General features: G+C 36.7%; 1 protein-coding gene across 1 annotated transcript; it reads left to right on the forward strand.

Annotated features, from left to right (window-relative positions):
* Positions 1-377: 377 nt before the first annotated feature.
* Positions 378-16,834, forward strand: Tyrp1 (tyrosinase-related protein 1). The gene is made up of 7 exons (XM_013026382.1): positions 378-812; positions 2,109-2,431; positions 5,009-5,213; positions 8,091-8,258; positions 10,748-10,927; positions 15,294-15,440; positions 16,629-16,834. Exons 1-7 carry the CDS (start codon positions 431-433, stop codon positions 16,832-16,834), a joined length of 1,611 nt encoding a protein of 536 aa, XP_012881836.1. The 5' UTR covers positions 378-430.
* Positions 16,835-24,944: the final 8,110 nt, after the last annotated feature.

Raw genomic sequence — 24,944 nt, forward strand, 5'->3', positions numbered from 1 at the left:
CATAAGATGGGGGATTTTAAGGCAATTCACTTATTGGAAATCCGCTCCCAATCTTACTTTCAGATCCACCATTAATATTGCTAGTAATGATGACCTAATAATGAATGTGTTTGATAAGTGATATCCAGGATAAGTATTTTTATATGAATAGAGGTTTTAAATGAAGAAAACTCAGTTACTTGGGCAATGTTATCTATTTCAAATTCTCAAAGGGAAATGACTATTTTTATTATTTGCTAGAAAGATCATTTTGCATTTGGAAAATGGGTTGGAAAGGGCTCATACACTTTTTTAAGAGTACAAAAAAAAATAGTTTGCCTAACTCTATTTTGTTTTCTTTTTCAGCTGGGTTTTTACCTGAGTGCCTCCACCCTCTCTAGGCAGAGGGCTGCACACCAGCTCGGTGTTCTGCACTCCAGCTTCTACCAGCATGAACTCTTGTAACCTCTTCTCCCAGGAATGTGTCTTCCTCCTGATGCTTTTTCAGCAGGCCTGGGCTCAGTTCCCACGAGAGTGTGCGACCGTTGAGGCTTTGAGAAGTGGCGTGTGCTGCCCAGACCTGTCCCCCTCATCTGGACCTGGGACAGACCCCTGCGGATCAGCATCAGGACGCGGCACGTGCGAGGCTGTGTCTGCAGACTCCAGACCCCATAGTCACCTCTACCCCCACGATGGCATAGATGACCGGGAGGGGTGGCCCCTGCGGTTCTTCAACAGAACATGCCACTGCAATGGCAACTTCTCAGGACACAACTGTGGGAGTTGTCGCCCTGGGTGGAGAGGACCTGCCTGCAACCAGAAAGTTCTCACAGGTAAGTGGGGAGATGAATAGGTGCACGGCCCTGAATGAGACTCCGGCTCTGCATAGAATTCTACATCATTTGAGATGGAAAAACATCTGTCCATCACAGAGCTCAACTTCTCTTTTCCAAGTTGAGCAAACTGAAGCTTAGAAAATTTAAGAGACTTGGTCAATGTTAAAAGTCGCGATTGAACCTCAGACTTTCTGACTAATGATATTGCATTCCAGGATATGTGTTGAAGACCCATTACATACATGCTAGGAAAATCTGCTACATTTTTTATGGATCAAGGATGTTAGCTGTTATAGATTCAGAAAGATCAACCCTTCCATTCTGGTATTTGGTAAACATAGAATCCATACTGAGATATCTTTGGCTCCCCTATCTCAGCTTCTTTAACTATTCCTGCTGACCCTCAAAGAAATTCCCAACTGTAACAGTCAAATTCAGGCATTTCCAATGAGAAGCCTAAACATGCACTTACAGCAAAGCATTAAATAGTTAACAGTCAGCAGTACTTGGTTGTTTTCTGTATGCCACATGCTGGTACAAGGGTTTAACAGACCATCTACTGAGCCTTTATTATAGCAGGCTCTGGTCTAATTGCTTTTATGCCTGCTCTCTTTGATCTTTACAACTCTATAAAGGAGGTATTATTTCTATCCACATTTTACAAATGAAAATCCAAACTTGGAATAATAGTTCTAAAGACAGAAAAAAAAGCCTCTGGTCTTAAATGCCACCTACTTTGGTTTTGCAAGATTTATGATGTGAAAAATTAGAAAACAAAGACATCATGCCAATAACTAGAAAACAAAGGAATATGCCAACAATGTGCAGAAATATCTATGGTAGAATCACAAAATCAGAAAATCCTCAAATAAGATGAAAGAAATCACTAGAAATCCTAGACTAAATTAGAAGAAGGAGGAAAAGAGAAGGGAGAAATCAGGCTAGAAACCTTTGAACCCCAACGTGATACAACAAAATGGAAACTTTCATATCATGATCTCCTTTGTATGCGTACAATTATTTAAACTATTCTTTAAAAAAATCTTCAATGTATGTGTATAGGGTATATGTGACAAGTCCTAAAACAATCCAAATTGAAATATATCTGTTCCCAAGCACTTTGGATATGAAATGCTCAACTAGGAAAATAATGCATAAAATATTTGAATATAGGTCAAGTGTAACAATCAATGGATAAATGAGACATTATATGTTATGACATGGTTGTGTTCATTCTCTACCAATTCTCACCTAAGACAGATATTTTCATGTCTGAATTTTTCATCCTTCAAGTCAGGAGAAATCTTCTGGACTTAAGCACAGAAGAAAAGAGCCACCTTGTCCAGGCACTGGATATGGCGAAGCGCACAACCCACCCTCAGTTTGTCATTGCCACCAGGAGATCAGAAGAAATTCTGGGACCAGATGGCAACACGCCACAATTTGAAAACATTTCTATATATAACTATTTTGTTTGGACTCACTATTATTCAGTCAAAAAGACCTTCCTTGGGGCAGGGCAAGAAAGCTTTGATGAAGTGGACTTCTCTCACAAAGGACCAGCTTTCCTCACATGGCACAGATACCACCTGCTACAGTTGGAGAGAGATATGCAGGTATGTGTGAAGCATCTCTGTCTGGTTATTACAGACCAGAGACCCAGTGTGTAACTGTTGTTAAATGATCAGAACACATGATCACAAAGCATTGTCACGATTATATACTTGCCTTTGACATTTAGGTAAGTTTTTTCCTCACACGGATTACTTTTTGTGACATAAAAGGAAAGTTATGTTAATAATGATAACATCAACTAAGAAATGTTTAGATGTTAATTAAGTTTGAAATAGTCTATGGCTTGAAAAAATGACTCATAAAATTTGAAACAAAAAAAACATTTAATATATTTTCCTTCTGGATAGAATATAAGCTAAGGCCTCCTTCTGGTATGAGTAAAGCTGAGTACTGAGTAAAGCTGAGTACATAGAGTACTTTTGTTTTCTCTGTACTGAATACATAATGCAGTAAATGAAGTTGTTGCTTCTTTTCAATAGGACACAGAATTTTGAATGGTTATATTTTCATTGAGCTAAATTTTCCCATGCCCCTTTACTATAGTATAGCTTACAGACAAAGCCTGTCAAAAAACACTGCATATAATATATGAAAGAAAAGGTGTGCTAATTTTCTTGACTGCAATAATTGTTTCACTATTATATTTGTGTTTATATATATGTCAAATCATAATATTGCTACCTTCAATGTATGCAATTTCCAAAAATACAAAATAAAAGCACACCAAACAGCATTTTTAAATGACTTTTTTGCCATAAATCTCAACTCAAACATTGCTGTGTTATCTTTTATTTTTTAAGGTTACACACTTGAAACACAGTAAAGTACCTGATAATATAGATGCCTCATTATTTTCTGCCAACTGCTCCATTTCTTGAGAAAATTATTCTAATTTTAAAGATAAAAATTTAAATGATTAGACCTCCTTTAGAAAACCCACAAACCGCCCAGCACTGGCGGCTCATGCTTAGCTAATCTGGAAGCTAAGATCTGAGAATCAGAGTTTGAAGCCAACCGGCCAGAAAGCCTGCAACACTTTTATCTACAATTAACTAGCCAAAAAAAAAAGCCAGAAGTGGAGCTGCAGCTCAAAAAGCAGAGGGCTAGACTTGACCACAAAAGCTCAGGAATAGCACGTTGGCCCCTTTCAAGCCCAGAATTGGCACACACACACACACACACACACACACACACACGTAGTTTCCTATAGGAAACAACAGTAGTGAATTTCTAACACCAAGTCAAATTTGAAAAACTAATAGGAAAATATCTAAAGACACACAAAGTGTTTAAGCTTATTAATTGATTTGCATAATACTTGTGCCAGCATTATTTCAAGGAAAAAATATTAGGTAAAAGAATACATTTGATAAAATGCAGAATAAAATGTTTAGAAGCAGTCTACTCTTATGTACTTTGAGGGTGACTGAATACATTTATCAGGAACGCTGAATATCACATTTTACATCTGTGATTACAAGTCAGACATTTAGTAGATCATAAGTAGATAAATCTGTCATTTATAATTGACTCTAGATCTTCATGGTTTTAAGTCACACTTTCATAGATACACCAAAATGAAAGGGCAGGTGGGCAGTACCAAAATGCTTCAGTTTTGCCTGGGTAAATTTCACCCTCAATGACTTACATTCTTAAACCCCAACAGCACAAGTCAGCTGACATATTATAATCTAAAAACTCAAGGCACAGCTGAAATGCCACATGAATATGCTCTGGCTCCAAATGTCAGTTGCTGAACTGCAGTCTGATTCTTAATGATCCAGTGGAAGCTGCCACTAATGTTTGTGTACCACAAAGAGAGCTTTTAAACAATTACAAACCTCTGGAGATCATTCACTGAGGATATCTCAGAAATCTTTTGGACCCCTACGTTACCGAAGGACAAGGAAATCTTCTCTAGGAAAATATTTAAAGTTAGTGGATCTGTGGCTCAAAGTGGTAGAGTACTAGCCTTGAGCAAAAAGAGCATAGGGACAGCACCCAGTCCCTAAGTTCAAGCCCTAGGTCTGATGAAAAAATAAAACTAATAAAAAGATTCTCAGAGGATTTTCTTCACAGGCTGGTTTTGAAAGATATTTAAAGCTAAACAATATAAACATACTAAGTGTCTGAAAGCCAAGCAAAACCAATAACAACATACATTTAACTCTCACCTTCTGAATATAACTCCCCAAAAGCCGAAGGATTGTAAAACAAGTAAAGTACATGTGTATTTTTTAAGAAGCCTAATGAAAGAAGCATATAATCTCTGGAACACATCTTTTAAATGTGAGATAAGCTCAAAAGAGAAATTAAATGTATAATTGTTGTATAGAAATCTACCCTGCCCAAAAAAAAGGAAAGAAGTTTTCCTTAAAAATAAATTTCATCATAAGAATTGTATTTCATTTTCTCTAGTGCCCACATAACTCCCCACTGTAAATTACAAGCTTTGTTGAATAAGGAGTTTAACCCTTCAGCATCTCTCAGAACCATTGATGCAGTCACTGAATCCTTAGGGGCTAACGTCAGCTGAAAGAAATAGACAGTCAGGCCAAAGTAAGCTAACAGGAAGGGGATAATGAAGCCCACAGTCTACCCACAGTTTCTTGATCTAGGACATGCTGCAGGAACCTTTCTTCTCTCTGCCTTACTGGAACTTTGCAACTGGGAGAAACACCTGTGATGTCTGCACGGATGACTTAATGGGATCCAGAAGCAACTTTAATTCCACTCTCATAAGCCCCAACTCCGTGTTTTCTCAATGGAGAGTGGTCTGCGAATCCTTGGACGATTATGATACCCTGGGAACACTTTGTAACAGTAAGTTTAAAATCACAAGTAGCCAGATTTCCATACTAGATAAAAAAAAGTTTAAATAGACTGCCTGGCAGGCCTTCATCCTACTAAAGAGATCAAAGTAAGGTCTACTATTGTTAAATAGATTCCATGTATGTAAAGACCACTTAAGCACTGAACACCTCCGATAAGCAAGGCAGTCTCTGGTAAGGTGCACTGAGGATGTAGAAAGTATTTTCATATTGCTCTTCTTGAGTCATTTGGTCAGTGCATCACCTACTGCCAGAATGTCTGATTTACAAATTAATCTTCTTACTATAATCAACCCTGCTTATTAGTCATGTGTCTTGGGTTGGAATTTCAAATTTTTAAAAATTCCCAAGAGAATTTGACATGTGGAGAAAAGATAGAATTGCTCTGGTTTGAAGGAAGGGAGGGAGAAATAAAAAAAGAGGAGGATGGGGTGAGGGGAAGAGGAAGTGGAAGAGGAAAAAGGGAAGGGAAAGAAATTATATTTCTTCCACTAATTAAAAAACAAATTTAAAAAAGCAAACAATGTTAAAAGAATTAAAAAGCAAAAGATGTTCTAAAGGATCCTTTCAGGAAAAGGACAATTTTGCAACAGGTGACATCTGCAGACTAACTGTCTTTAGCTTTCCCACAGTAAACATCAGAAAATGAATGCTTAGCCAGTGATTGAATGCCTTTGTCACAGTCAAGTTTATGTTCCATGCTAGTCTGTTCATGAGTTTCTTATTCCCTTCCATCAATTTATTATTATCTGTCCCTGATCCATTAACATATAATTATAATTATATATATATATATTTTTTTATTCCTTGTATGTTTTATGCTTCAAGTGTTACTTTTTAAGTTAAAAAGAAACATGCTTTATCCAGATGAAACTAAGTGTATGTCTTTCACTATGAGAAGAATATTTAGCTATGTATAGTTATAACAAATGAGACAGTACATGGAAATTGTCTCTGGAAGTTAAAAATAGAATTAATTTATATCTGCTTGGCAAGATGAATAAATGGTCCCCTATCTAGCAGAGAAATAAAATTAAGGGTCAGGTATCTTCAAATACTAACTATGTATTTCTTCCTGAGCAGAGTTTTTTATTGTTTGAGGGCCTGGAAGTTCTCCATATATTTTCCTATCCTGCTGATAATTCGAGTATTTTCCTTGTCCTTGTAAAGCAAATATATCTTTCTCTGAAGACCACTGGGACAGACTGACAAAAACTGCTCCTAACCAGCTTCCTCTCCTTCCATGGATCGAAGGCTTCAATTTCTCCCTAGTTCCTAATTGCCTTCAGTGTAGTCTATACATCTTTCCTTGAGTTCTCCCTGACATTGCTCTACTTTAGCCCCTCATAGTTCCTGCAGCCCACTATGCTCCTATACTACCCTCTGCTCCCAGCCAGATCACTTTTCACAGGGAGTCTGAATGTCTGCTAGTCAACAGCATCCAGCAAACAACTCAGAACCTAGTATATGCTGGCACTGAGCCAGGATAAGGGAGTCACTGGTGAACAAAAACAAAGGGAATTCTTACTGTAATGGGAAATTTTTTTAATTAAAAATAGAAAGAAGCTTAGCATCCCTTGTTACTTCCTCAGTCTATCTATCTTTGATATTTCTAGTTTATCTATGAATATGTCCTTAGTCTTTCAGGGTTCTTTGTAAATGTATTCTTTGTGAAACATTTCTGCAACAATATGACAAAGATCTCTTTCTCTTTCCTTCTCTTCCTTCCCTCATGTAAGGCACGTATCACATTATCTAACCATAAGATCACAGCAATGTGTTTACTTGTTTCTTACTTCCTTTCAAAAATAATAATTTGGGGCTGGGAAGATGGCTCAGTGGTAGAGTGCTTGCCTTGCATGCATGAGGCCCTGGGTTAGATTCCTCAGCACCACACAAGCAGAAAAAAAAAAAAAAAGAAAAGCCAGAAGTGATGCTGTGGAACAAGTGGTAGAGTGCTAGCTTTGAGCTAAATTGCTGAGGGACAGCACCCAGGCAGAGTTCAAGCCCCATAAAATATATATACTATATAACATATATGTTATATATAACATATATATTATATATATTAATTTAGCACATTGATCAAAAAGGTGAAACATGGAAAAATGATCACAAAGAAACTCTGTTGTACAACTCATCTGCAATAAAAAAATAGAGAAAATAATTGAAAAATCTGTATGATTGAACTATGCACCACTTACCAAAGTGTTTCTGATTGTACTTTGTTTTCCTATTCCTGTAAAAGCTTGAAATGGATGGCATTTAGATGCAAATTTTTATGCACATGTATTGTGGTTTGGAATTTAGGTTTGTGAGATTATTTTGCCAAATTCATAGAATTCTGATTTTGATAGATTCTTGCAGGGGAGGGGGAAGCAAATTTTGTGCCAATTTAACAAATGCTAGGACCTGTATCTGTGTCTAATTTTTTTTTAATTCAGATGTTTTTGTCACTTCTTTTTTTCTTACACAGATAGGATAGTAGGTTGTTTTTCCACTGTCATATCACTAAGCATGCATTTTAAGTTTTGTTTCCTACTGGACAGAAGTTATTTTTCAGTGCTAAAACCTGATTTTATTGCATCGATTAATCTTTACATTGAAAAATGGGGAAAAAAAAACAAAATGAAACTTCTTTGTACAATTCACATACCGTAGTAAAAATAGAAAATTGAATAATTTTATATGACATATATGTAAGATATATGTCACATAAAATATGTATATATGCATATATTACATGTATATGTATGTATGTGTTTGTATATACATATGTGTGTACGTATACATTGTGTGTGTGTTCATGGAGACCAATGGTTAGACTTTACCCTCTGTAAGTGTTTGCCTGCTCTATTTTTCCCCCCAGGCACAGAGGGTGGGCCAATCCGGAGAAATCCAGCTGGGAACGTGGCTAGACCCCTGGTGCAGCGTCTTCCCGCACCACAGGATGTAGCTCAGTGCTTGGAAGTCAGTGTATTTGACACACCTCCTTTTTATTCCAACTCTACAAACAGTTTCCGAAACACCGTGGAAGGCAAGTAAACCAAACTGGTTGTCTGAATTGCTCTAGTAGGGAAAGGAGGCTGAAGTACCTCTGACTTCATTGAAATCTTCGAACACCAAATTGATCCTGTCAATTTCATAGGAACTGAGCTGCCTGTTTGAGGCGATCACAATTATCTGCTCAAAAATGAAAGTTCTTTGAAAGGAGTCATCAAACCACACAGTTTTATTTAACTATCATAGGAGAAGGAGCCATTGGACGTTATTCTTTCCTCTGAAAAATCTAAAAAATCTTTAAACTGAAATTTCTGGGAATTATCAGGCCAGCATGTAATTATTATATCCTAGCATCAACATACTATGATGAAGTCTTTCTCTGGGGGAAAAATGAGTAACAATTATTTTTATTTAAATTCCAAACAATTAGTTGACATTTTAGAAAGTCTGGTTAGAGCACGTTTTATTCAGGTTGTGAAAACCTGCAACTTTTTTTAAGACCTATAAAAGTTTATATTAGCATCTACTGATTTTTATTTGGTTTTATTTAACATGTTAGAAGTTTTAAAACTCAAGAATTGAAATCTAAATACATAAGATGACTGTCTCAAGATATTCAAGAGTTAATAACAGAGCTCAGATTCAAATTCTAATTTTCCAAGTTGTGTTTTTAAATTACTTCCGATTTCTCTATATCATACTTGATATATATTGAAAATTTTAAAGACACATAATTTTTGTTTTAAGTTTATTACAAATTTCTTACATCAAATTGGCCTTAACTATGGCCTTGTACATTTTAGATGAAACTTGCCCCCATAAAAAAAATAGAAAAGGGTTCTTTGCCCTGAAGATCTGTGATACTTGGTATCATATGAGGATTTTTTTTTCCTGAGGTTGAATACATACAACCTCTTATATAAGCACCCTGTCATTTTGACCTACATGTATAATTGTTTTGTTTTCATTTTATGTTTAGGTTAGGATCTCACTAACTGTCCAGGTTCACTTCAAACACATTTTCCTGCCTTGCTCTGCCTGCCCCAGCTCTGATCATTAGTTTAAATTCTGTTCTCTTAGGCCACTTGAAGAACATTAAACTAAACATGTAAAAAATTATACAGTGTGTATATCCCAACACAACTGTGAAATGACTTTTAAAATGAAGTAAGCAAAAGGCATACACATACAGTAAAATTATCATGATTAAGTAGTCTCAGTAATATCTTTATGCTATTCTTAGTAAAAATGTGGACTATCAAAAAAAACCATTGTGTGCATCCCCACCTACTTTTATGTTTAAATTTTGATAACTAAATAAATGTGCTATTATATAGCTTTAAAAATTGTACAAATGCTTCAACAGTTACTATCTTTTTGTTAAAGTTATGTTCATAAAATATAAGTACAGGCTATGTTTTATTAATGTTGATGAGAAATCAAATTCTATTAATTTCCTAACATTGTATGAAAAGGCAAACTTTGCAGCATATATTTAGATAATAATCAGTGCTTCAGTGCTTTGTGAATTAAAACTTGTTAGAATATTAACCAGTGGATGAATGACTAGCTCTAAATATACAACAATCCTCCAAGACAATTAGGTAAACTTAGAATTCCATCCTATGTTGTATGTCCTCCTTCTTTATTTGTGACCTTTTATGCATTTATCCCTATCTTCTTTCTAATATACAGAGAGGTTTAGCTGAAGTTAGATGTCTTTTGACAGTAGGCTTTCAGAGTATTTAAAACTAGGACAGAAATGGTAGGAAAATGCTGAGAAATTTTAACTTCCTCACAAAAATAACTTTCCAAAAATAAAGGTATTGACCATCATTCACAGGGAATCAGGTACGAGACTCGGGTCACAGCTGGCAATTTAAGTTTCAGGAGCGTCAGAGAGGTGCTCTCCCAATTCAGGCAGCACTGTTGACTCCAAACTGAAGACTTTCACTCTTTATAATTCCATGCAGAATAATGTCTGCCTGTGTCAATACACAGTGTCAATACACAGTGTTCCATATACTTTGACTGGCATCCTTTGCAAGACATTATTTTGTTTTTTTGTTTTTTTTTTGTGTCGGGTCATGGGGCCTGAACTCTGGGCCTGGGCGCTGTCCCTCAGCTCTTCAGCTCAAGGCTAGCACTCTACCACTTGAGCCACAGCGCCACTTCCGGCTTTTTTCTTTTTGCTTATGTGGTGCTGAGGAATCGAACTCAGGGCCTCTGGCATGCAAGGCATGCGCTCTACCACTGAGCCACCTTCCCAGCCCCTGCAAGACATTATTTTAAACCTAGAGCCTACATTTAGAATGACATGCTTAAAACCAACCTAGTTCTGAGGACAGCAAATAAATGTCATCAACCATTGGTACAGAGAGGCATTGCTATTATACTAAGGGAAAATTTAGACTGACGAACTTTAGGGGGGAAATAGTTTCTAAACATAATGACTGCTGTTTACTTGAAGAGTGACGTATTTGCAATGTTTTCTGCTATTCTCATCCTTCCTTTGAAATCTAGGTTACAGTGATCCCACGGGGAAGTATGACCCTGCAATTCGAAGTCTTCACAACCTGGCCCATCTATTCTTGAATGGCACAGGAGGACAAACCCATTTATCTCCCAATGATCCTATTTTTGTCCTCCTACATACTTTCACTGACGCAGTCTTTGATGAATGGCTGAGGAGACATAACGCTGGTGAGATGCTTCCATAGGCCTTTTCCCAGGCTTCATTAAAGGGATTGTTCTGGTGGTATAGTTCATCATTTTAGGGTAGCACTTGATACACATAAAATCCACCACAAAATAAATATAAAAATAGCTATACTAGATAACCGTTTCCAGATATTCAAAACCAGTTGGAAATTGCCCAGATCTCTTGGAATATTATTTACCTTAAGGTAATCCTTTGAGTTTGTTGTGAAAAAAAAATACCATATTTCCCAAGATTTTTTTCTTGTATCTTCCAACAAAATCTTCCTCGTTGCTTTTTAACATGAATGAGAAAAACTTAGAGCTATTCAATGTTTCAAAAGAGTAAAATTTTACGACTTTCAATCCAGTTCAGAGTTTTGCGGCCTCACATACATAGAAATGTTGTTCTACTTGAAAACTAATGTAAAAATAAATCTCTTTTAAGTTCATTTCAATACAGTCTTACTCACCTGAGAGAATTACATGGCTTTTCAAAACCATCAAATCATGGTAACAGTTAAAATATAATGATTTTTCATAGTTTGAAACTACAGTAAAGTTTGACATCTGTGATTTTACTTTTTGTACATCAATATGATACTTATATCTGGAGTTGCATTTTGTGTGTGTGCCCAACCTGTTCAGGACAGGATTGCTCAAAATACTTTAATGCATCATAAAATAATTTCAGAAACAATTTGTACATAAATATAAAATTGTCAGTTAAGATTTCATTAATTGAAACTCCTTCTCATAGTTATTATGCATTTACATACATATCTACACCCACAATAAATTATCTGTAATTTAATGTCAGTTTCTTTCAATCAAGAAACTAAGATATGTACAATGCAATCTAGATTTTTGTAACCTCTAAACCTTTTACAATGCTACTTATTTCCTATTCCTTAATTTATAGTTACATTTCAGACGTTGACTTTTAGCAAATCTTCCCAAAGTTTTTAATTATAAAAACATCTCTTCTTTTTTACAATAAAAATATCATTTTATATATCTTTAACTAGAAGACTTTTATTACAGTACAAGAAAACTGGGATCTAGGAAATAACAAAACCAATTTTTGTTAGACATGACATCTGGAAATTAGACATGAATGTACAAGTCATACATAGAGCCATTCACAATGCCATGAGAGTCAATGATCATTTTCAAGAAAAAGAGTTTCATAAGTATCCTGACAATTCTTTTCAATGGAGTTTTCTTTCAATTGTGAAAAATACTCATTTCTTTGTCTTTCATATTGTGTTGAAAAACAAGGATCTTGCATTTATTACAATTTATTACACCTTATCTGGATTTTAATTGAAAGATTTTTGATGAACCAGGAAAATATCTTTACTTCTTCTTTCCTGCCTGCTCCTTTTGTTTGGGCTATGAATATCATAAGGTTTCTTAGTTACCTACTAAGTAGTAGACAGAAAAGTACCATAAACTAAGCATAGTCAATCAACCTACAGAATATTTCTGATAAAATGTGGCTATAACATTATAAGATAAGTAAGTATGACTACTTGTAGTTTCATGGAAGCTAAAACACAAATGTTCTACATTCTATAAATGTCTTTTGGAAAGCAATAGCATAAAGCAACTATCTTAGAAACAAAAATTAAAACACTGCAAGAATTTCTAAAACTTTATAAAGTGAAAGTATTCATAATATAACTCTAGGAATAGAGATTAGAATATCTTTTCAAAATGTACTAAAGGTTTTTTCATAGATACTGAAGGCTTTTCAAAAACCATAGAATTATAAAATTATTAGAGTCAGAATAGAACAAGAATTGTATTTTATAACTAAAGGTAATTATAGTCATCCACATTATAATTTCCATTGTGGAATCCTCTTATTAGATATAACAGTACAATACAAAGCATCAAAAACACTATGACAACAGTATTAATTTCAATTCACTGACATTGTGATATGTGTAACATGTAATTCAATTTCCCTGCTTTTTTTAACTGAGAAATATGAGCAAAGATTTAAACATAATTATCTAGAAGTTCATTCAGTGCATTTTTTCCAGAAGAAGCAGTTTCTACATGTCTCATGCCATGAAAGAAAAGTAACACACACACACACACACACACATCCTTTCACAAATATTATTTAAGCTCCAACTATTTCCTGAGCATTATTATAGGTTCCAGAGTATCAGGAAAACATTGCCCATATAATTTTCCTGCTAGTAGAAATGATCATAAATATAAATAAATATATGTAGTACATTAGAAGATACTAAGTCTTTGAAGATGTACAAAATCAGAAGGTAAGGTAAGAAGAACTATGTAAATGAATGAAGGAGGATCTATAGACAAAAATGCAGAAAAGAGTCCAATGTGGGTGAGGCAGGGCACGGGGTTGGGAGAGAGCAGTGAAGGATGAATGACATAAGAAGGAAAATAGGGCAATACAACACAATTGTTGGGCCTAATTCTAAGAGAGAGTGGGAGCTCCTTCAGAATCTTGCATAGAGAAGTTATGGTAATCCAATTGATACTGTTAATTTTACGATTATTCCTCCACTCATTTTAGTGGACTCAACTTTATCAACAGTTGTATCTGACCTGGGTGAGGCTGGTCACATTAATACATTTAGTAGCATATAGCTACTAAAAGATTAGTACAATGTGAGTGCCCTGAGAGCAGGGGTTTTTGCCATCTTGTTCCATGCTACAGTCACAGTATCTAGACAAATGCCAGAGCACCAGCCAGCGCTCAGTAGACTTCATTAAATAATATTTAACTAGTTTTAATGCATACTATGTGGAAACTCACAAAAACTGTAACTACTTGACTTTTTATGACCACTTGTAGTTCAAATTAGCTGCTAAAGCATCTTTCTCTGATTCACAGGGACTGTGGCAAATAACAGGTGCAGAAAGAAGCCCCCATACCCCACCCGCATCTCACATATACCACATCTTGTCAATGTATCCTCATTAGTACCTGTCCCAACTCACTTCCAACTCTGGCTTTTTTGACAATCCAATTGTTTTTTTTTAATATTTCTTTAAAAAATACTTTATTGTCAGCGTTGATGTTTTGAGGTTTGCCTTCTTAGGGTTTTCTGAACCTCTTAAACTTGAACGTTCATTTTGCAATTTGAAGTTTTCAGTCAGTTTTCCCCCAATCTTCCATTAGAATTCACAGGCAAAAATCAATGCAGAGTTCATGTCTAGTATACTGGAAAACAGTACTTGTGGATGTATGAGAAGGGAAACACCAATGATGTGACTTCTCTCCATGTGGGCAAGCTATGAAATTGTATGATTCTGTGTTTTATTTGCTACCTTCAACCATTCTGATGCATAAAAAATTTAATTCTATGTTAATTTTTTAGTAATTTTCTTCTGATGATTTAGATGCATTTTAACTATTGTCAACTCAGTTCTGAAATATAAAAGTGAAGCTGAAAATAGCAGTTTTAGGAAACTCAAACTGGAGGCTAGCAGTTCATAACATCAGGCAGGGATTATATCTTCCTTGTGCATACAATTGGTATTTACATAAATCTAGATCAAACAACAAAAGACCAATATTTTTGCTTCAAACCATGTACTATTTCTTTTTGTCCTTGACAAAAAGTCATTCAGCAATGTTTTATACTTAAACGACTTAAATTTACACGGAAAGACAGGAGAGGAAAAAGTAAATGGGATTCCACGTAAAAACCTGGAATCAGTATTGGCTTCTATAAAACATAAGCAGAAAAATATTAAGCAGAAACGTTCAGAGTCAAAGACAACCTCTAGAAGATACACAATTTCTCAGACTCAAATTATGGACAACAGTACAACAAATTACAGGTCTATCTTATTTGTCTAGAAATGAATGAATGAATTGTACTCAAATTAGTTTCTGTTATCTAAAGCTAGTACAAATGATGAGTATCATAAATGATACAATACTAAAATTTCTGTTTTTAAGAATTCCTTTTCAGCCAGGTGCTGGTGGCTCATTCTTGTTATCCAACCTACTCAAGAGCCTGAGATCTGAGGATCATGGTTAAAAGCTAGCCTAGGCAGGAAATCCATGAGCACTGTGGCTCAAGTGGTAGAGCAGTATCTTTTGAGTTGAAGAGCTGAGGGAAAGCGCCGAGGCCCAGAGTTCAAGCCCCACGACTGATTTAAAAAAAAAAAAAAACTTTATCTAAGAAGTGCTGTGTTGGTCTTCTATTCTAAGCACTTGAACTCTGTTTTATGTAATCTTTGTAGTGAGACTGTGTTTGTCTTCATTCAGTATAAAATATTAAGAACATTTTACAATATTCTTTTTTAGTTTTGGACCTCTTCATAACATAGCTATGACATGGATGTTAACTTTGTGTCTTTTGGCATATTTTAGATATATCCAAATTCCCATTGGAGAACGCCCCTATTGGGCATAACAGACAATATAACATGGTGCCATTCTGGCCTCCAGTTACAAACACAGAAATGTTTGTTACGGCTCCAGACAACCTAGGATATACCTATGAAGTTCAATGGCCAAGTGAGTGTTGGACATATATTTATTCTGTGAAAATTTCCAAAAGCCAATCTGTTATCTTTAAAATACTCACAATAGGGCTGGGAAGGTGGCTCAGTGGTAGAGCACTTGCCTTGCATGCTTGAGGCCCTGGCTTCGATTCCTCAGCACCACATAAGAAAAAGCCAAGAGTGGCTCTGTGGCTCAAGTGGTAGAGTGCTCGCCTTGAGCAGAAGAGCTGAGGTACAGAGCCCAGGCCCAGAGTTCAGGCCCCATGACAGGACCCAAAAAAAAAAAATACTCACAATATTCTGAGATTTTCATTTTCATTAGGATTTTTGTTCAGTGCTAAAGAGAGGGAAAACTCATAGTCACCTGGAATTGGGCTGATGATATGGTCCTCTATCTCATTTAATCCCCATAATTCTAAGGTGAGTCTTACAATCCTTAATTTGCACATAAGGAATCTGAGGCATAGAGAAGCTATGTCTCATATATATTCCCAGCAAGGAAACAGAAGGAATTTTGAGCCTATTTCTATGCAAAAGCCCCCATTTTTTTTCCTGGTAGGCCATGTTGCTTTCATTGGTGAAGAGGCGAAGTGAAGAGGGACTGAAATATTATTAGCTTTTTGAGATTTTGAAATGCAAAACTTCCTTGTTCAAATTTAAATCCCTTTCCCCTGGGTATATGGAGACATACCTGTAATCTCAGTTACTTGGGAGACAAAGACTGGAAGATCATGAGTAGCCAACTGGGCAAAGTTAGAAAGACTGTCTCTAGAACAAAAATACCAGCCAAACTTATTTGAGGTTGAGCTAAGCTAAGACCTTAGGTTCAAGTCTCAAATATCACCAAAAGAAGAGCATAGTGGAGGGAGACAGGATTTGAAAAACCTGGGCTCCAAAATCAGCTATCATTTTGAACCAAGTGATCTTAGACAAAGGACTTAAAACGTTTGAGTCATCATCTCCCCAACTTCTCAATGAAACTAACTATTTATTCCAGTATGTCATACTCCATAAAAAGAAATTCAAAAGTGCCTTAAAAAGAACAAGCGTTAGGTTTAGGCAATCTAGTCAGAAAAAGAAACAAAAGTGTGAAGATTTCTGTTAAAGCACCTAAAATGGTGCCTAAATTTGAGATGTTGCCTAAATTTTGGTGAACAGTATTTTAACATTTGTACATATACTCATCTTCTTTTCCAAACAGGCCAGAGGTTTAGTGTACCAGAGATCATCACCATCACAGTAGTAGCTGCTCTGTTACTAGTCGCGGTCCTTTTCGTGGGTGCCTCTTGTGTGATTCGTGCCAGAAACAGCAAAGATGAAGCCCGTCAGCCTCTCCTCCCTGAGCAATACCAACATTATGCAGAAGAATATGAAAAACTTCACAACCCTAATCCATCTGTGGTCTGATGGAACATACCAACTCCTCCTTGATGCATTATCGTCAGGATGCGCCCTGACTGAAAAATAATACAATATGCTACTAGCTATTTTGTTTCCCTTACTTTATGTCCTTCTTATTCAGGTCTTTATTGGAGTGAAAGCAGCCTATTTGGGGGCGTTTGAATTATCAGTTCTATTTAAAGTGGTAGGTTGCTCCTGAGTGAGCACCACATGCATTATGTTAAGCAGAAGAGTGTTCTCTGCATTTGCACGCAGTGTGCAGTGGAAGAACAGGAAACGGTGGCCACAGATGTCAGAAAGTGGTTACTCTCAGACGGACTGACTGGAGTGGGACACGAGGGCACTTCTAGAAGTAATAGAAAGGTTCTATACCTTGCTTGATAATTTATGCCTTCTTTTTCTTCTTTCTGGTACTGAGGATCAAATTCAGAGTGTTATGGATATGAGGCAAGTGCTGTATCACTGCGTTACATCCCTCACCTTTTCTGCACCTTGTTTTCTGATGGCTACGTTTATTTAAGCACAAATGAAAAAACTTCCCACACTGAGCACCGAAGAGCTATGCATTTTATTACATGTAAACAATCTAAAACAAAAATTAAATCGAATTGAGTTAAATAAACAATGGTTGATTGCACCAATTCCATATTATTTAAGGGAGTCGTGTGAGGATCTTGAAAGGTTGAGTATATAATATAAATAAGCCACTATGCTTTGTTCACATACAAAGAGAACCCAATTTGATAGCAAACCTTTCTTTATAATGCAAGAGTGGGCATTCCTATGATGTAAAAAATGTGAATGCATTGATCATTGGCACTGATTGACAAATGAACAATCAGTCACATGTATCAGTTAAGATAAATCAGGGAGAATCACAAATACATTGGATCTGAGTTGATTTCTTCAAGCTGGTACTCTCATTTGGGTGTCAGTATATCCTTGTCTAGAATATTAGAGGAAATGAGAAATATGCCTCCTGGTGTTCTACAGATGGTATTCTACACATGCAGTTTCATTTAAACTACAGTCTCTTACCAAATTTTTAAATATAATTAAAATATTGGTTTATTGGTGGCTATTCCTATCCAGTTCTGCAAGAATGTTATTCGTTCTCTGTTTTCTAATGTGAGTGTTCTCCCTTTCTGACCTTATGTTAGGAAACAATATTCTCAAAGGAACTATACAAGCTGTTTGTAATTGAACCAACATCTTTACAAAAACTGATGAAAGGAAAATAACAGTATTAACCATAGAAAACAGTTAAGGAGCTATTCTAACTTATTATACAGAAACAAAACTATAGTTATATACCCTGAATGCTTGCTGGAGTTCTTTGTAGTAAACAATCTTAAAGCTATGTACACACATTAAACAGACAACTTCCAGAGGAGCACTTGTTACTCACTTGATTTACATGACACACATTTTCATTTGATAAACTTTACCGAGAAGTTATGGTGAGGTGTAAGATTTCTATGTATGTACAACATCGATGAAACTAACCACCTTACTTCAGAATGTGAGCATCTATTAATGTCTTATTTTAGAATCATCTATCAACCACATGCCAAATATCAGTTCTACTTTAAGGCACTATGGACTTTTGGAGAAGCAAGTTGGGATTGTAAAACTGAGAAGGTCATGTTTCAAGGAATGCCAGTGGATTTACCAAATATAAAAGAAGAGAAGGGCATTCCATTCAGAAGTGACAGCATGAGCAAAGGCGCCTAAGTTTGAAAGATCACAGAACAGTTAAAAATATAAAGTAGGTCAGTGTGGTTAGAGAGTAATTTTTGTGGAGGGGTATACAAAGATAAATTGAGAAGAAAACCAGAGTGTTCTATATACAATCCTAAGACTTCTGAATTCATTCTATAGAAAAGGGGAGAGGGGAAAGGCATACCCAAGCTGTGTTTTAAAAGCAGCAATGATATTTGTAAATGGTTACAAGAGGAGCCAAGAGACCAAGATAGAACAGATTTTATGGGAGAGAGGAAGAGAACCTGACCCAAAATATAAACTTTAATTGTAAATAATTTTAACTCTAAGGGAAAACTACACTATCTTAAAATCTATCTAAATGTGACCATTTTTCTTGCATTTTAAAGAAGCATTTTTATTTATTGTTCAGCTCTATCTGATTGAAGGAGTTATTTTGGCTATCACTGGTCCTATAATGCTTTATATATTAGGCCAATAATACTCTAATCTGCTATCTTGGTGACTGTGCACTCTTCTCACTCCTCTTGTTTTCTTATAAACAGAGGAAATGCATTGCCCACTTACTGAATGGCAAATTCCATACCACTTTAAATCCATCCTCCTTTGTTACAATGGCCAATCCACCAACTGCCATCAACCTTTTGACCTTGCCTCCGAAGAGTGCATCACAACATCTAACTGAACTTCCTTAGGCCTCCACCAACAGACCGCTCTTGTGTTTATGGTGCTCAGTTATATACTGTCTTCATTCCCAGAAGCAGATTTCAGAGACAGTGACAATTTATACCTTCTTGTAATTTATTTTTTAAGTTGGGAGAGGGTTATATGAAGTTTGAGGTCATTAAGATAGCTTTCACAGTTTAGCTATGACATATTTATTCTGAACTCACCTCATGCCCTGTATTTTTGCTCTGTTCTATATCAAAGTAAAAATTGTTACCTACTAACAAATAAATGTAGAAACAACTATAGAACCAAGTTGGATAGAAAATTAATATAAAGTATTTTTTAATAACGTGGACAAACCAAGAATAGAACCTGAGAGGAGAGAAAATACAAAAGCCTGTTCTCAAAATTGAAGGGTAAAGAAAGATGAGAGCTGGTAATATTCTTTACAAAATATCTGAAGGGCTTTAGAGAAACTCCATAGTGCGATGAATTGAACAGGAAAGTGTGTAATGGATGAAGAATGTGACATGAAGATGGATTGGACTCCTCTCCACATAAGCAGAAATCTGTGCTGTCTAGCTTGTATCTGCAGGTTATATCCATTTTTAAGGATCCACTTTAAGATAACTATTGAAAAATTCGAATGAGCCACCTCATCATTTAAATGATATCATTACTAACTCAAGAAAGAAATTTGAAGACATCTCTCTCAAGTCTTACATCTAATTCATTAGCAGTTATATTAATATGATTATTGACTGATTATTGACAACTATATCCTAAACACCAACTTGACCAACAAATACACTGAGAGCCCATAATTCTAGCAATGGAAAGTGATTAGAGAAGGTCATCTGAAAAAGTGACAATCAATCTGATCTATAAAAACCTCAAAACCTGATGGAAAAAAATAGCAAAACAGCTTTCTAGGTAAAGAGAAAAACCGACAAGATGATATCAATTTGGAAATTACATTTTTGAAGCCCCTTTAATAAAGTATGACTGACTTACAAAAGTTTGTACATACTTAATGTATATAACTTGATGGATTTGAAGACAAGGACACTCCTATGAAATGATCCCTACAATCTACACCTCTATGTATCCATCACATCTAAGTTTCATCTCTTACTCTATGTTTTCCCCTTTTAACAGTTTTTAACATATTCAGAACAGAGCTGTGTAGTAGATCTCTGCACTATTTATATTGCAAAGAAATTTTAGACTCTCTACCTAACATCACCTCCTTTTCCTGTCCCACAATCCCTAGTAACCACTATTTAGAAGTCTGCCCTTAGGAACTGGAAATTTTTAAGTCTATACATAAATTAAACCATGGAATTTTTCCCTTTATTCCTGAATTATATCATTTAACACAGTGTCCTCAAGATTCATCCATATGCCCAGTGACAGGATTTCTTTCCTTTTCAGGCTGAACAATATTCTGCAGTATTTATTCATATTTTAAAATCTACTCATCTCTTGGACATTTATGTAGTTCTTGCCTATTTAAAATAATGGTACAACAAACTTGAACAGGCAAATATCCTTGAAGATCCTGATTTAAAATTATTTTTATGTATAATCAGAAATAAGAATACTGCACTTAGCCGGGCACCGGTGGCTCAGGCGTGTAATCCTAGCTACTCAGGAGGCTGAGATCTGAGGATCGAGGTTCAAAGCCAGCCCAGGCAGGAAAGTCTGTGAAACTCTTATCTCCAATACACCACTAGAAAACTGGAAGTAACTCAAGTGGTAGAGCACTCGCCTTGAGCTGAAGAGCTGAGGGACAGCACTCAGGCCCATAGTTCAAGCCCCACAACCAAAAAAAAAAAAATACTGCACTGTAATGTAGTTCTACTTTTAATTATTTGAGAATTAGCATATTGTTTTTCATAGGAATTACATCAGTTTTCATTCCAACAGTAATATAAGAATTCACATTCTCATCAATGCATGTTCTCTTTTCTGCTGTTTTTTTGTCTTTTGTAGATTACTCTAACATATATCTGTGTGGTTTTGATTTACATTTCCCTGATACTAAATAATATATTTGTCCTCTACTATTTGACTATTTGTCTTATAAAATGCATATTCACTTTTGTTGCTTTGTTTTTGGTTGGGTCATTTGGTGTTGTCTTTTATGCTTCTGTCGCCTATACTTTGGATTTTATACCCAAAAAATCATCACCAAAACAACAAAAAGAGACATCCTTGACTTTTTACAGTTTACAGGCTTTGTTATAAAACATACTAAAATATTTTCTAAAAGACTAGAGATGTAAATGTAACTATACTCTTTAGAGATAAACAAGCACGCCACAGAAAACAACCCAGAGTTGAAATGGCTATATTGGAGATAGATTTGTTTGGTAAGGAAGTCTCCCAGAGAGTCCTTGTAGATCATCATCCTTGTATCATCCTTGCGTCTTGGTTCCGTGCCCACCCCCATCCCCGTCGTGGGGCCTGAACTCTGGGCCTGGGCGCTGTCCCTCAGCTCTTCAGCTCAAGGCTAGCACCCTACCACTTGAGCCACAGTACCACTTCTGGCTTTTTTCTTTTTGTTTATGTGGTGCTGAGGAATCGAACCCAGGGCCTCATGCATGCAAGGCAAGCACTCTACCACTTGAGCCACAGAGCCACTTCTGGCTTTTCTGGCTTTTTCTGCTTATGTGGTGCTGAGGAATAGAACCCAGGGCCTCATGCATGCAAGGCAAGCGCTCTACCACTGAACCACCTTCCCAGCCCCCATCCTTGCATCTTTTTTTAATTGTGAAAATACCATACAGAGGGGTTACAATTACATGGGTAAGCATTGTTGTCTCCTCCTTTTTTTCCCCTTCCCATCCCTTCCCATCTCCTCCTCTTCCACCCCTTCCCCTCTCCCTCCCCCCTGCCCCAGCCAAAGTTGTAAAGTTCATCTTTTTCGACATAACGTCTTGTACATCTCATTGCTACAATGGGTCCACCTGTATCTCTATTTAAAGAGAAATCTTTACAAATGTAGGGACTCTTCTAGAAACTCCAGTAAAGAATAAATTGACTTTAAAAAGTATATGGCAATGTAGAAATTAATTTTTAACTTATCCTTTATGATATAGAATTTTTTAAAAATCAAATTAATTGTCATGACTTTCAGACATGATTTTTAAAAATCATTAGTTCAGTTAAATAAACAATTACAGGAAGTGGCTCTGTGGCTCAAGTGGTAGAACTTACTATACAGAGAGAGGGAGAGGGAGAGGGAAAGGGAGAAGGAAAGGGAGAGGGAGAGAGCGAGAGAAAATCAGGCACCGATGGCTCATACCTGAAATCCTAACTACTCAAGAGGCTGAGATCTGAGGATCACAGTTCAAAGTCAGTCCAGGCAGGAAAGTCTGTGAAACCCTTATCTACAATTAACCACCAGAAAACCAGAAGTGGCGCTGTGGCACAAGTGGTAGAGTGCTAGCCTTGAGCTGAAGAGTTCAGGGACAGCACCCAGGCCCAGAGTTCAAGCCCCACAAGAAAAGAAAGAAAGAAAGAAAAAAAGAAAGGAAGGAAGGAAGAAAAGAAAGAAAGAAAGAAAGAAAGAAAGAAAGAAAGAAAGAAAGAAAGAAAGAAAGAAAGAAAGAAAAAGAAAAGAATTACACACTGAAGTACAGTCTAAGCTTTTTTTTGGGGGGGGGAGCGGGGGTGGCAGGGGTGGAGAGTGATCCTGGGGCTTGAACTCAGGACCTGGATGCTGAACTTGAACTTTTTGCTCAAAGCTAGCACTCCACCACTTGAGCCACAGATCCACTTCTAGCTTTTTCCTGGTTAATCACAGACAAAATTTTCATGGATTCCTGCCCGGGCTGGGTTTTTTTCAGTACTTCAAGCCGCCGGTTTCTGACATGACATAAATTTGTATTTTTGCATTGTTGTTTCTTTCTAATCATCAGATTTAGCCAGATTTTGTCAATAAATCTGCTAAGAATGGAATAGAACTTTACCACAAGATGGCACCTCTGAACATATTTCAAAATGTTGATTGTGAGCCTCGAATGTCTCCAACTGAAATGAACAGTGAAGACATCTGCTCTTCCTTTTCTGGTTTCAAAAACTGTCCCATGTGATCCTTGAAAACTGAAGAAATAACAAAATGCTGAAACAAGGACACAGGATGACCCATTGCAACAATGAGTCTCACTAGACACTATGATAGAAATGAACGTTACAACCTGGGTTGGGGGGAGGGGGGATGTGGGATAGGGAAGGCAAAGGAGAGGGTAACAATGTTGGACAAGAAAGGTATTCATTACTTTACTCATGTAACTTTAACCCCTCTGTAGAGCATCTTTACAATAAAATAAATTAAAAAAAAAAACAGAAGAAACTGTTGTAAGGTGAATCATCCCAGAAGCCACATTTTAAAATATGTAATATTGTAATCTTTCTTATACAGTTAACAGGCTGCAGGCCGCCCATTGTTACAAAGGCCTGCAGCCCACAAATACACATAACACAGCTAGGAAACATGCTAAAGAGGAAAGAAATAACAAAAACAATACCAACAAGCCAATTCAGCTCCAATGGAAAGCTGAATTGGGCCGCCATGATGATCAGAGATGAGCCAGGAGACAGGACACAGGACACGATCACAGAGACACATGTGTCATGGCTAGGCTGGTCCTGGCATAAATAGGTTGGCACAAACCCACAGAAAATTCCCAGTCCCAGGCACTGGATTGACAGACTCAGTAACCTATCAGCCAAGCATCTGCCCCTGTCTCCATACCCCTCACCTAGAAGGCAGGTGATGGGTGGGGGTGTTTTCTTCCCTGAGCATGAAGACAAGATGCCAGACCCTACCATCCACCATATGGCCAATATGACGTTGGCCAGACCTGACCTCCTTACTTCAAAACTATTTTCATCTAGGTGGAAAAGTTTTTGCAATTGTTCATTCCATATGACTGAAACTCCCCACTAAATAACAACAACAAAATATGTCTTCCTCAGTGACTAAGAAAGACTTTCTTGTATATATTACACACCTTTGGCATGACCACTAATGAGCTTTCCAGGCTTCAAGTGAAGAATGAATGGCTTACCACCCAAAAGGATTCATATACAATGATGACTGTGCTAGCCAAAGACATGGTCTAGTGACCAGAAGAGAAGGGCTAGCCAGCTACACAAGTCAGGTCCACTCCTCTGCTGAGAACACAAATGTGGAATGTGATGATTAACTTTGTAGATACACACCTGAAGATTTCAAGGCAAAACTGGGTTAACAGCAGCCTTAAAAATAATTCACAAGGGCTGGGAAGGTGGCTCAGTGCTTGCCTCACATGCATGAGGACCTGGGTTTGATTCCTCAGCACCACATGAACAGAAAAAGCCGGAAGTGGTGCTGTGGCTCAAGTGGTAGAGCACTAGCCTTGAGCTGGAACACTATCCCTGAGCTGAAGCTCTGAGGGACAGCGCCCAGGCCCAGAGTTCAAGCCCCACGACCGAAAAATAATAATAATAATAATTCACAAAAGAAAAGTAATTATATATTAACCAACAGAATACTGAAGAAGAAACAAAAACAGGATGATACAGAAAGATCAATGTTGTAAGAGTGATTTAAATAAGGGGCTGGGAAGGTGGCTCAGTGGTAGAGTGCTTGCTTTGCATGCATGAGGCCCTGGGTTCAATTCCTCAGCACCACATAAGCAGAAAAAGCTGGAAGTGGTGCTGTGGCTCAAGTGGT

Source organism: Dipodomys ordii, unplaced genomic scaffold (genome assembly GCF_000151885.1).
Source record: "Dipodomys ordii isolate 6190 unplaced genomic scaffold, Dord_2.0 Scaffold93, whole genome shotgun sequence".
NCBI lineage: Eukaryota > Metazoa > Chordata > Mammalia > Rodentia > Heteromyidae > Dipodomys > Dipodomys ordii.